The 14,249-nt window shown below is 39.8% G+C and overlaps 1 protein-coding gene and 1 long non-coding RNA gene across 2 annotated transcripts in view; one reads left to right on the top strand and one right to left on the bottom strand.

Moving 5' to 3' along the window:
• The window catches only part of LOC123499665, a 21,266-nt gene extending 13,858 nt beyond the window's left edge, over window positions 1–7,408 (top strand). The window contains exon 3 of the long non-coding RNA XR_006673061.1: window positions 7,395–7,408. This is a non-coding gene — a long non-coding RNA (uncharacterized LOC123499665). The remainder of the gene's footprint in view (window positions 1–7,394) is intronic.
• LOC123499662 overlaps window positions 1–14,249 on the bottom strand; it is a 62,430-nt gene that overhangs the window by 15,502 nt on the left and 32,679 nt on the right. Inside the window, 1 exon segment of the mRNA XM_045248019.1 lies at window positions 7,417–7,531. Coding sequence (XP_045103954.1) covers window positions 7,417–7,531 — 115 coding nt within the window.

Below are 14,249 nucleotides of genomic sequence, written 5' to 3'. Positions count from 1 at the left end.
TTTCATTTCACCAAATTCCAACAATCTCTTGGGTCGGGGGAGGGGAGACTATTGGTTTTCAAGGAAGCTTCCACAAATTTTAATAAGCACACGAATGTCTATATCAGTTGGGAAAACCGACGAGAACCCAACTAGTCATTACCTCGGGCTTTCTGAATAGTCCGAGAAGGAGAACAGAGACCCTCTCGAGAATACACGCGATAGTCACACTGAAGGTAGCCATGTATACAGCACGAGGAATCCATAATAGGAGGGATAGATGTTTTTCCGGTCTCGCCATTGTTTACAGCTGAGGGATTGATAGTTACGTACCAATAAGGGATCGAACATCGAATTCACGAAGCTGTTACCAAAGCTTCCAGTATACGTAATCCCTTATCTCCGTTGTTGTATATAGCGTGACCTCAATAACTTAGGCATAGTCGCTCAATTTCACAACCTCCACCCCCCCACCACACACACTCAGACGCATCTGGCTCTATATTTGGGTCAAAGGAAGATAAAGAAAATAAGGCATAGATCGAGGAGAGAGAGAGAGAGAGAGAGAGAGAGAGAGAGAGAGAGAGAGAGAGAGAGAGAGAGAGAGAGAGTGTGTTTAATTCACTTCGGTCGTCTGCTGGTCACCCAGCCAGTAGCCAGTCTTCTCCATTACGGAGCGAGCTCAGAGCTCATAGACCGACCTTCGGGTAGGACTGAGATCACATCACACACAACACACAACGGGAAAGCGAGGCCACAACCCCTCGAGTTACATCCCGTACCTATTTACTGCTAGGTGAACAGGGGCCACACATTAAGAGGCTTGCCCATTTGCCTCGCCGCTTCCCGGGACTCGAACCCGGCCCTCTCGATTGTGAGTCGAGCGTGCTAACCACTACAATACGCGGTGTGTGTGTGTGTGTGTGTGTGTGTGTGTGTGTGTGTGTGTGTGTAATAATAATAATAATAATAATAATAAACGGTTTATTAGTTAGGCAATGTAAAAAAATACACTGAAAATGTACAGGGGGGCATTACCACAATGAACTAAAAATGCTTAACCTAACTATGGATAAACTTAACCTAGAAATTCACTTATTTATTTAAGGCTCGCACAATAGTGGGCACCGCGCTAAGTCGGTACCGATCCGTGCGCGGTGCTCTCAAAGGCGCCACGCGATTATGGTGTCGGGTGGCGCGAGCAGGGGGAGGCACGTCGGGTGGTAGCAGGTGGCGGAGACGTGGATGACGCAGCAGTCCTTCCCCAAAATTTTCCAAGGCTTCCTGGTGTCTTGTGGCCAGCCTCGGCAGACTCAGGCAGGTCAGGGCGTCCTCGTAGGTCCTCGTGTGTGTGTGTGTGTGTGTGTGTGTGTGTGTGTGTGTGTGTGTGTGTGTGTGTGTGCGTAAGCGCTCCCTCCATCACCGTAAGAGAGGAAAAAGTGTCGAACAAGTGCGGCGTATAAATTGTAACTTGTGGACATTTTCTACATGTTATTCCATGTAGGGCGTCTCTCTCTCTCTCTCTCTCTCTCTCTCTCTCTCTCTCTCTCTCTCTCTCTCTCTCTCTCTCCTCCCTCGAGGGAAGCCCGGAAGAAAAGAGTCAGAAAGAGAGCTTCAAAGATTCGAGGAAAGAGTTTTTTTTCCTTATGGCCTCTTAAGGAGTCACAAGGGAGCAGAAAGTAGCCTCTCTCTCTCTCTCTCTCTCTCTCTCTCTCTCTCTCTCTCTCTCTCTCTCTCTCTCTCTCTCTCTCTCTCTCTCTCTCTCTCTCTCTCTCTCTCTCTCTCTCTCTCTCTCACACACACACACACACACACACACACACACACACACACACACACACACACACACACACACACACACACACACACACACAGAAAAGAGCGAACCACACAAAGCTGGAGGCTCGGATAAAATTTCAATCGGGGTTAATCAGGAATGGGTTTGTGAAAAAATAAATGAAAAGAGAAAAAATATTTTTCACCGCTTCGTGGAGGTAAAGACTGAAGGGATATGGCAATAGCACGCAGCTGGCTATTGAGAAGTTTGGAAAATAAAACTGTATTTTATAATGGAAAACTGTTGATCTATTCGCAAATGTGAAATGTTGACGATATTCACAGGCTGACGATGCAAACATAAGGAATCTTTGTGCCGAGTTGTTCAGAGATGCGTCATTTTACTCGCCATAAACAAATATTGGTGTGTGTATGTGTGTGTGTGTGTGTGTGTGTGTGTGTGTGTGTGTGTGTGTGTGTGTGTGTGTGTGTGTGTGTGTGTGTTTTAAGTAAGAAGAAGAACTACCAAGGGCAAATAAAAAAATAATAGTAGAAAAAAAAGGCCTATATACTTGAATTGTAGTCTCCATAAACGAATCAAAAGAATTAGTCAAAATTCAGGGACAAATGTGTCGACACCTCTCTCTTAAAAGAAGTTAAGTCGTAGGAAGAAGCAGGCAGGGAGTTCCAGTGTGTGTGTGTGTGTGTGTGTGTGTGTGTGTGTGTGTGTGTGTGTGTGTGTGTGTGTGTGTGTGTGTGTAAGTTCCTCCTTAGAGTGTCCTCCATCCAAAAGCACTTCCCACACCATGATCAACGTGCCCTAATTAACCCACTCAGCCAAACCTCATTTGTCATGGAAATGTTTCAGGATTTTTTTTGTGGTTGATATTCCGGTGGAGATATTTACCAGAGAGAAACTCACTGCACACGGTTTTCCTTACCCAGTCAACATCATTAAGCTTCATGACGGTGCCTCGCGTGCGTCGGGCGCGGCAGAAGAGTAGCCTCGGTGATTCAACAAAGGCATGGCGTCAAGAATTTCAAAGTGCGTTGATTGCCTTGCTATTGATCTGAGAATTAGATTTTTTTTGCATTTCCTATTCCACGCTGAGCTTTGTTATTCTTGGGCTCGTTTTGGTATGACACACTCGCACATTGTACTTGCCATCCTCGCCTGACGTCTGTACTCCGTGTCAAAATGTGGTGTCTGCTTTTACCTTCAATGGCAGCAGTTGCTTTTATAATTCTTTTTTTTTTTTTTTGTTATGTTCAGTGTGTTTGTTCCTTGGTCGCAATGAGAGTGACGTAATCCATTCACATTTATTTCCTTTCATTGTTGTGTTTTGATTGAGTGTATTCGTTTTTGTTGTTAGACTTCAGCATGTTTGTTCCTGAATTGCAATGAGAGTGACATGATCCATTCACATGTTTTGCCTTCCATTGTTTGTTTTGATTGAGTGTATTCCTATTCATTGTTGAAGACTTCTCTCACTTCATTCAATATTTTCTTACTTTTACCATTTGAACAGATTGATCAATTTGGGTGATTACAGCTACCAGGAAGAACAGTAACCTAAGGAAACTATTTAGAGAAACCAGATTGAGACAACTTGAAGTACTGATTGGACAAATGAATAGGAACCCAAATTGATCAAAGTCACGACCAATTAACGTTTCAGAGATTTTCCGTTAAACAAATTACGTTGATGAAAGTTTGAACTGCTAGAAAAAAGACACCACTCGGCACTTTATCTGGATAATAACGCTGCACGACTCCAATGAGAAGGGCAACTGCAAAACAAGCACCTTTGAATTGAAAAATTGTCACTTCCCGTCTTGTCAATTTGATCTCTTGAAACTGCACTGAAAAAAAAAAAAACATGCGACAAAAGATTGAGGGGAGTAATTATTGTCTTGCATCCAATAGAGCCATTTATGAAGGAAAAAAATTAACAGAGTTGGATCGTTTTCAGTAATGCGTAGAGGAAATCAGTGGAAGGATTAGGCCGTGATAGGCTTAGTGACCGCGTTTTTATTTGTATTGAAATGAGAACGAAAGCTTTGCGATTATTATCCGGCTTAGAACTTTTTGTTAACTTTACTTTTTATCGTAACTGGAGAGAGAGAGAGAGAGAGAGAGAGAGAGAGAGAGAGAGAAAAAAAATTCTGGAAACCAATAAAAAATAAACTTTAAAAAAATCTTTATTCTGATTTGTGATTCATTCTGACTATCTTTCTCCTTTTTCTTTCCTTCACATTCCTCCTTCCTATCCACCTCCCTATTCTCTTGCTATCCTTCTTTTCCTCTTTCTTCCTTTATCTTCCATCTCTGTGACTGACATCATTAGAAGTCATTAAAAGTGTGCCCTCACAAGGCATTAGCTACATATCAAGGGCTGCGTATCAAATGTAAACACGCCTTGCTGCTGCTCTTTGACACCCAGATAATGATGTTTGTCACGCGGGGCACAAACACAACACTGCGCGAGCTACAACACACAACAATACACGGCCTTCATTTTCCTTCTTGTCTTGGTAAATATGTATTCACCGTCTCACCCAACGCGTCTTGTTCCTTCTTGTCTCACCCAACGCCTTCACTTTCCTTCTTGTCTTGGTCTGCTTTGATTGTCTCATCCAACGTATAATTTTTCTTCTCTTCTAGCTCTGCATTCATTGGTCCATTCAGAAACGCTTTGTTCTCTCACCACGATTGTTTTCCAAGGCCACAAAGATGATTAGCTGGGTTTTTCAAGAGTGTTTCTCCTGTTAATAATGTAGAAATCTTGCCACTCTGCCTCTAAAACCTTAAAAATCATTTTAAAAGAACGCTCACCACGACAGTTTTCCAAGGCCAGAGAGATGATTAGCGGGGTTTACAAGAGTGTTTCTCTGGTTAATAATGTAGAAATCTTGTCTTTGCCTCAAGAATCGTAAAAACATCTCAACAAACTCGTGGAAATGTAGATAAAGCTTTTTGAGATAGTGGAGGTGAAGCGCAGAAGTGTTTGAGAATACGAGCCATTGTTTCATCCAACGCCTCATTTTCCTTCACTGTCTTACCCAACCCCTCATTTTCTTTCTTGTCTCATCCAACTCGTCATTTTTTACTTCTTGTCTTGGTCTGCATTCACTGTCTTGCTCAACGCGTAATTTTCCTTCTTGTCACACACAGCGCCTCACACGTCACCTGTCTGGCGATTGATTGCCTGTTTCACTCATGGTTGGTCAGGAATTTTTTTTTTTTTTTTTTTTTTTTTTTGCTTTTCATTTCCTCCATGTTATCCATTTAATTTGCCGCGAGATTGTAGAGGCAGGAACCTTGGTAACTCGAAGACCTTTTCATCTGTGCCTTTTCCTCATTTATTTTCATTTTCTTTGACACTTGAGCACCTGCTGAGGAGTTTCATATATTTTTATCAACGTAACCAATTTATTCTCTATTGTTACCTGCCGAATGATACCATATGACTTCAGTTACGTTAGGTTAGGATAGATTAGAGTAGGTTGCGTTAGGTGTGGTTAGGTTACGTTAGGTTTGGTTAGGTTAGGTTAGGTTACGGTAAGTTAGGGTAGGTTGCGTTAGGTTACGTTAGGTTTGGCTACCCTAGTTACGTTACGTTAGATTACATTAAGTTAGGTTAGGTTAGGTTAGGTGTTCCAGCGCTTCCCTTTTCCTTCAATATCTAAGACAAGTAAAGGACTGCAATATATATTTCTTTCAACTAGTCGTCCCCTCAGAAGATATAAATATTTTCCTAGAAGCATCGTAATGCTCCTCTCACGGGATTTCAAGTCTTCTGAAGGTGAGACAGCGTAGAAGAGATTGCCGTTAGTAGTAGTAGTAGTAGTAATATCCTGGAAGCGTCGTAATACTCCTCTCATGCTCTCATGGGATCTCAACTCTTCTGAAGGTGAGAAAATGTAGAAAAGATTGCTGTCAGTAGTAGTAGTAGTAGTAATATTATCCTGGAAGCGTCATAATACTTTTCTCACGGGATTTTAAGTCTTCTGAAGATGATGAAACGTACGTAGAAAAGATTGCCGTCAGTAGTAGTAGTAGTAGTAGTAGTAGAAATAGTAATGATATTATCGTGGAAGCATGGTAATTCTCCTCTCACGGGATTGCAAGTCTTCTAAAGGTGAGGAAATGTAGAAAAGATTGCCGTCAGTAGCGTGAAAAGAGTCTCTGTGGGAGGAAGCCAAGACTTTTGACGAGAAAATAATTGATCCCACGCGTCGTAGCCTTCTCTCTCTCTCTCTCTCTCTCTCTCTCTCTCTCTCTCTCTCTCTCTCTCTCTCTCTCTCTCTCTCTCTCTCTTTTAGTTGAGGTAGGATGAATCATGATTGTCGGGAGGAATCGCCACTGTATGATGGAAGAACAAGCTCATAAGGCGCTTAAATTAAGATCTGTTACTTGTCACGGAAAATTGGCTCTGTGTGGACGATCCTTTGCTCAGTGTTCTGGGAATTATCACGGCAGACTTTCCTCTCGTTAGCCAGATGGTGGTACAGTGTGGCCGTGGTTCTGATGGCCCCCGCAAAGGAACCTCCGATGTTTTTCTGTTGAGTATTATCGACGGTTTTTCTCTGAGGTATAATTGGTTGTTTTCTCTGAAGGTGGAAGATAATGACACGACTGGAGGAGAGAAAATAATTAGGTGAATGAACAGCAAGAATGAAATGAAAAAGAGAGGATGAAAAGGAAGAACACCAACAAGAAAGGTGAAAAAATGGGGAAAATGAAAGGGAGGAAAATAAAAAGAGTTGAAAATGAGAAGATGAAAAGGATAAAAGAAGAAAAAAAAGAATGAAAAAGGAACAGAATGAAAGGGAGAAAAGCAGGAACAAGAAGGATGAAAGAAGGGAGAATGAAAGGGAGAACAGCAAGAAGAGGAATGATAAAAATGAGTTTGAAAGAGATAACAACAAAAAGAAGAATGAAAAAAAAAGTTAAAATAAAAAGAGTACAGCAAGAAGAAGAAGAAGAATGGAAAAAAAAGAGAGAATAAGAAGACCAATGAAGAAAAAGAGAATATGAGGAAAAATTCACCTTTATATTATGTTCAGTGGGATAAAATTAGCGTAAAGACGAACTTATTATTTGTTTCCTGAATAAAAGAAGGGAAAAACAGTTCTATCTTCTGCCCTTCGTCGATTAAATTGCTGCAGAAGGAAATATTTTTTGTTCCTATTCAGGTACACATTCCACTGCACCATTAAACTCACGAAGCTGCAAATTCTTGTGTAGAAAAATAATAAGTGCATTAAATGATATTATGTTTTCCACGAAAATATAAACATTGAAGCTAATAGTTACTGGAGACCTCATTCGACATTCTCTCTCTCTCTCTCTCTCTCTCTCTCTCTCTCTCTCTCTCTCTCTCTCTCTCTCTCTCTCTCTCTCTCTCTCTCCATGTATTCCTGAGCTGTATTTATCAGGCTTTTCATATTAACTTAACTAAGGAAAACAGTGATGGATATTGAATACGTTGGAAAGCTAAGAGAGAGAGAGAAAGAGAGAGAGAGAGAGAGAGAGAGAGAGAGAGAGAGAGAGAGAGAGAGAGAGAGAGAGTAGGTGTAGCGGCGGCGAGTGTGATGAGTGAAGCAATAAGGGGGCGCTACACTTACTTAGGAAGGACACTGACGGGACAGACTCACCTTGGAAGTAAGGGATGAGGCGACACATCACCGCCCCGAAGATGAAGTCCCGAAGCAGCGAGCCAATCAGCGTGAAGGGCATGCAGAACACCCCCAGCAGGAGATCCGAGAATGCCTGACGGAGAAAAAGAGAAAGAGATGGAGAGGCTCAAGTATATGTGCAGTGTAATTTTAATATTGTAACGTTGCATTATACAGTTTAGCATTTAGTTTGTTATTAAGATTTTTGAAGTAATTCCATACTCAACGTGGAATTTTAAGCCCTTGAGTACCATGACGCGTTTTCATATTCATTCTGCTACATATTTAGTGATTTTATACAGCTTCAGAAACTTATGTGGGAGATTAAAATAGTGACCTAACCTAACCTAACCTCTCCTGACCTCCGTAGACCCTTCCTAATGTCAATAAAATTGTTTAATCGTACACAAATCTCAAGGTAAAAATTAATTCCTGTACTGAAGGGATTAAGCCTCATTTTGTTTACGCTTCTTGTTTAAATAGAGAGAGAGAGAGAGAGAGAGAGAGAGAGAGAGAGAGAGAGAGAGAGAGAGAGTCATTAATCAACTTGAATCATTATATATGACTAAAAGAAATGACTTGACCACTTTACCCTGATCAAATTAAGTGACCCGGAAATGAGGCAGATGAAACTGTTATGCATGTATACACTCTTTATATATTCTGCTTCATCCTGACTCCTTGTAATGTTTCCTCCTCCTCCTCCTCCTCCTCCTCCTCCTCCTCCTCCTCCTCCTCCTCCTCCTCTTCTTGTTCTTGTTCCTCTTCCTTCTCTTCCTATTTTTTTCTTCTGCCTCCTCCTCCTCCTTTTCCTTCTCCTCCTCCTCCTCCTCCTCCTCCTCCTCCTCCTCCTCCTCCTCCTCCTCCTCTTCTTCCTCCTCTACTTCTTGTTCCTCTTCCTTTTCTTCCTTTTTTTTTACTTCTTCTCCTCCTCCTTCTCCTCCTTCTCCTCCTCCTCTTCCTTTTCCTCTTTCTCTCTCCTCCTCCTCCTCCTCCTCCTCCTCCTCCTCCTCCTCCTCCTCCTCCTCCTCCTCCTGCTGCTGCTGCTGCTGTACTACAAGGTGACTGAATTGCGCATTGGTAAGCTCTTAATTGAGTCTAAAGCCTGGGCAGTGTTGCGGGTCAAGGCAAGCGACTCTGGAATCGTTCATAGAAAAGCTGGATTAGAGCAAGTGAGCGATAGTTTACGTAATTGTTCAGATATTAAGGAGTTTGTTGCTGATTCTAATTTGTTTTCTTTAATTTGTTGATTTTTTTGTTTTTGTTTAACCTGACCTAACGTAAGAAAAATATTACTAACCAAACCTAATTTCAATGGTAACTAAATCTAACGTAATATTGATGAAAAAAACGTAATGGGTAAGAAAGAAGAGATTCATTATTATTATTATTATTATTTTGTTTTAAGTTGTGTAATATATCTTTCTTTGTTTTATTGTGAAATGTCGGTTTTCTGTCTTTTTAATTAACTCTTTTTTTTCCCAGACAGTGATAATTTTTAATTAATTATATTTATATTTTCTTTCCCCGAAAGTGTATCATTAAAATCATAGCATTTCTCGGAACTCATCTATTAAAACTGACATACTTGGTTCTCTGTATCCCATTTTGTGAAGTTAATTATTTTTTTCCCCCTCTCTCTGCAGGATTAAATTCCACTTTAATATGTTATTGTTCCGTACGTTGTTTGTAATCTCACTAATTAGGTTGCATAAAGTCTACCTTAAGTCTTAATAAGTTAGGATAAGTAGGTGAGGTGTTAGCGCGTTAAGTAATGTAATCAGTACCTGGAGGGCCTGTTCTGATGGAGCTCTCTGCCTCATCTCGCCCTAGATTCATCAACTCCTCACAGACTCTTGGTGTACACTGTTATCGCTTGGCTGTGGAAGGCTGGGTTGTCAGGTTATGTAGTGCTAATTTTACATTTTTTCTTCTTTTATTTGTATATAAAGCTGATAGTGAATAATTATTGTTTGTTAATTCGCTACGTCAAATTTCTTTATTCATTTTTATCTTATTTATTTCCTCTTGAACTTATTTTATTTTAGTTTTTGCTCCTTCATTTTCCATTCACACTGCTCTTTTTTTTCCTCTCCGTCACTGAAACACTTCCATATAATTTCAATTCCTCTGACCTTGTCCGTGATGGAGTTGCCCTGGTCTTTTCACTAACTGTCTCTTGTATCGACATCTTGCCGCGACAAACGTTTGCGTCTGTCAGCAAACGTGCGCGTGGTGTTACCTATCCTCTGCTTGTCAGTTGCATCAACATTCCGTCCATCGCAAATAAATGTTTTGGTCCCCGTGATCCTTCACTACTCAACCTCTTAGGTTTGACTTGGTCTTTTCCTTTTCTTTCTCTTTCATATATAATACTACGTCTGGAGTGTGTGTGTGTGTGTGTGTGTGTGTGTGTAATAATAATAATAATAATAATAATAATAATAATAATAATAATAATAATAATAATAAACGGTTTATTAGTTGGGCAATGTAAAAAATTACACTGAAAATGTACAGGGGGGGGGGACATTACCACAATGAACTAAAAATGTTTAACCTAACTATGGATAAACTTAACCTAGAATTCACTTATTTATCTAAGGCTCGCACAATAGTGGGCACCGCGCTAAGTCGGTACCGATCAGTGCGCGGTGCTCTTAAGGGCGCAACGCGATTATGGTGTCGGGTGGCGTGTGGTGTGTGTGTGTGCGTGTGTGTGTGTGAGAGAGAGAGAGAGAGAGAGAGAGAGAGAGAGAGAGAGAGAGAGAGAGAGAGAGAGAGAGAGAGAGGCTGACTCCTGATCACAGAAAAAAACACAGTAAAGTAGAAGTGCTTTCTTAATTGCTGGTCTTGTAAAATGTTATTTGAGAAAGAGAGCACGAAGCGGAGAGTGTTGGTTGCCAGCAGGCGGCTTTTGCCTGTACCCAGGATCTAAGAATTTTTTTTTTTTTTATGAGCTTCCATCATGTGGATGGGGTGTACTGTCCCCCCTCGGGCTGCAAATCCTTTCAAGCATTAAACCCACACTGGTTGCCACTACCTTGCCTGTGCGTATATATATATATATATATATATATATATATATATATATATATATATATATATATATATATATATATATATATATATATATATATATATTATGTAAGAGAGGACTGCTCAAAGGTAACAAAATATAAAGAAAAAACAAAAAAACACTCAATCGCCAGTCTCCTTACAGAGCCTATAGAAGTAGCCGAAGGACAGGGACAAATGTCTTGAAACCTTTATGTATTAGTATCTATTCAATTTCTGTAATTACTTAAATCATTCCACGATGGAGAGCAGCGAGGAATCACAGCAACATGAGAGAAAAAAAAAGTCATTTGATACTGGATGAACGTCACTCAGTAAGAGAAAAATTATGCTCTAACTAACAGACTTTATAGTTCTCGTTAACGCGCAGTATCCATTACAGAGTGTTTCAGAGGATTGGTCAGCATGCTCTTTGTTGATGGCAATAACACGTAAATAGCTTATTACAGGTATGAGAGAAATTGTACTCGTCGATCTTTATACTGCGTAGTGGCGGCAGGAGATACAGACAGAGGGAGGACTGAGGGATTTTAATAGTGTGGCCTGGAAGAGACGTGCAGAGATTAGTGAAAAAAAATTACGATGGCCTTATTATGCCCTTGTATCAGAGGATGGTGATACTGAGAAGGATGAAAAAGAAAAGAAGGAGGAGAAGGATGTGGATGATGATGAAAACTTACGTGCGATATATTCATTTATAGTGAGCACATGTTATATCCTAAGTGTTTCCCACCATTTCAGTGTCGATTCTCGCTTGGAATGAGGTACTAATCCATTAATGAGAAATGTTCAACGTAAGGAGGCTTAGAGAATATCAAATTAGAGACTCCATGAATATTAAAGGGTCAATTTAGAGGCCTTGAACTTTGTCTTTAACGTGACTAGCACTTCCTATTACTACAGATTGTTCCATTAAGAGGTGGCCGTCCTCATCGGTATGTGTAGCCTAGACAAGCAACTGAGGCAATGATAAGAAACTTCCAGACGACACAAGTCAAGTCGTGGTGTAGGGTAGAGCGCTCTGATCCAATGGAATATTTTAGTGTTATATTACCAGTATCATGTGGGTGTTCCTTCTCCTGCTGCTGCTGCTGCTGCTCTTACTACTTCTGCTACTACTACTACTACTACTACTACTACTACTACTACTACTACTACTACTACTACTACTACTACTAATACTGATAATAATAATAATAATAATAATAATAATAATAATAATAGTAATAGTAAAAATGATAGTAATAACAATGTTTTAACTAAGATTTATTATATTACTACCCTCAACAATATAATTTCTTGTTGGAGGTTGTTAGATGAACAATGTGTTTATTTATTCTTTTTAAGGCACTTGGGTAACAGAAAAGAAGAAAAAAAATGATGGTATTCGATGTCTTTCTGTGCAGCATTGGAGGTAAAAGCTTTGAGCCAGAGTGTGTGGATGTGACAACGCTTTCAAGGAGATGTGACAGCGCAAGGCAAATCGAGAGCAGCGGTGACGTGTCCCAGAAATAAATGCGAGAAACGTGGACGAGAGGTAAAAAAAAAAAAAAGATAAATAAATAAAATAAAAAGGAAAGGAAAAAAAATAGAAGCAAAATAAAGTCTTGCATATTTCCAATCTTTTTCGTTAAAATCCTTCTTTCCCCCCGATTTTGTTTATTTATTTGTTTTTGTTTTTTTAAGATATGAGAGACGAAACGAGAAAGAAAGTTTACGTTTGTATTACTCGTGACAGATATACGTATAAGACTTAGTAGCACAACCACCACCACCACCACCTCCACCACCACCATCAACATCACCTCAACTGTACAATTTCCTGTGTCACTGTAAACGCACTAAAGAATTAGAAAACGCAATATTCCTGAATGATATCGTAACTATTCACCCTCCTCACGCCTGCTCCATTTCTTGCCTTCCTACTTGCCGCCTTTCCCTCGCTACCACGGGCGTCTTTTTCCGCGAAACGAGGTCGATGGCTCCCTTTTTTCTCGGCTGTTTTACGTGAGAGAGAGAGAGAGAGAGAGAGAGAGAGAGAGAGAGAGAGAGAGAGAGAGAGAGAGAGAGAGAGAGAGAGATGATTATGTATATGTATTATGAAATCTATTATAAATCAACACGAAGGGAAGGCGAAGAATAAAAAAGGGAAAATAAATATGAGATGCCTTAGAAAAGAAAGAGTGAAAGTAAGAGAGGAAAGTATTAAGAACATATCTGCGGTATGAGAGAGAGAGAGAGAGAGAGAGAGAGAGAGAGAGAGAGAGAGAGAGAGAGAGAGAGTGTCAACCAGCAAAATGACAGGGAATACGAGGATGGAAAAATAACTATACACATAAAAATTCACAACAAACACTGCCTATTAAAGCGACACATAATCAACCTGCACTGATATATGACACGTATCCTTTATTATTTTTTTATTTTATTTTATTATTATTACTATTGTTATTATTATTATTGTTATTTTATTATTATTATTATTATTATTATTATTATTATTATTATTATTATTATTGTTATTATTATTATATAGGAAAAACAACGCCCCTTTTCTGCGCTTCATTACCGGGAGAGGAATATTTCAGCAAAGAGTAATGCTCTACTTCCTGTGTGTTTACTGAATGTTTCCACCGCATCGTTCGTCATTGCCGTCTCGAAGAGTGTGTCATCTGGCGCGGCAAATTTCCGCTTTAAATATTGTTGTCTAGATCCTGTTCCATTTTTTTATTTGTTGATTTTTTCCCATTTTTTTTTCTTACTTTATCTGAACTGAAGCACGTGAATTTGTTTTTTTAATGAGTTTTCTCAAAATCTCGGAAATAGAAGGAGAAATACAATATATTTTCTCTTGTTTTTGGCTCTATATTTCATAATTTGTGTGAGAGAAGCCTTTTCATTTTCATGGGTATTATTTTCAAATTTAAGTTATGGAGGGAGAATCTCATTACTTTGTCATTTTTCAATGCCTCATCGTGATATATATATATATATATATATATATATATATATATATATATATATATATATATATATATATATATATATATTATTTTATTATTTTTTTCCGATCTTTCCGACAGTCTCACCAACAAACCACAAATCCACGCTCGCGCTCGTGTGTGTGTGTGTGTGTGTGTGTGTGTGTGTGTGTGTGTGTGTGTGTGTGTGTGTGAGAGAGAGAGAGAGAGAGGTCAAGCTGGGTGCAAGTATTCCTGGCACGTGTGTTGCGTTAGTGCAGCTCTGATCGACATCTGTCTGATTCCACCATGTGCGGTACATTGCACGTTCGAGACTTGGTGACCACCAGCACCTGAAGGCAGTCCCCGCAGTGTCCCAGTGTGAGTCAGGACTTGATTGTGGTAACGCGGGCATTCACAAAGAGTTAAAGGAAAGATTTCGTTCCGTAGAACGGCAATGAAGGATATTCACCAGAATTTTTAAAGGCGAAGTGTTCTCCACATTCACAGCATACATAACGTTTTGGGTCAGCGCTTTGGTGTGATGGTGTGAGCTGCGCAGCGTGTCATATTCCATTAACCAATCATTTTGTATAACCAGTCCATGAACATGACGTAGGTTATTTGCAGCGACACTTTTTTTAGAGGTTCCTGTTACAAATAACGTAACTTTTCACTTATAAGCTGCTCAATTTCAATGGTAGGTTCATGTGACATTTTACAGAAGTATTAATTTCATAAGTACAAGCTCTCCCTGTCGTCATGTGAAACAAA

Source organism: Portunus trituberculatus, chromosome 50 (assembly GCF_017591435.1).
Source record: "Portunus trituberculatus isolate SZX2019 chromosome 50, ASM1759143v1, whole genome shotgun sequence".
Classification (NCBI taxonomy): domain Eukaryota; kingdom Metazoa; phylum Arthropoda; class Malacostraca; order Decapoda; family Portunidae; genus Portunus; species Portunus trituberculatus.
Note: the sequence above shows the minus strand (reverse complement) of the source record. Positions and strands in the feature narration are given on the sequence as shown.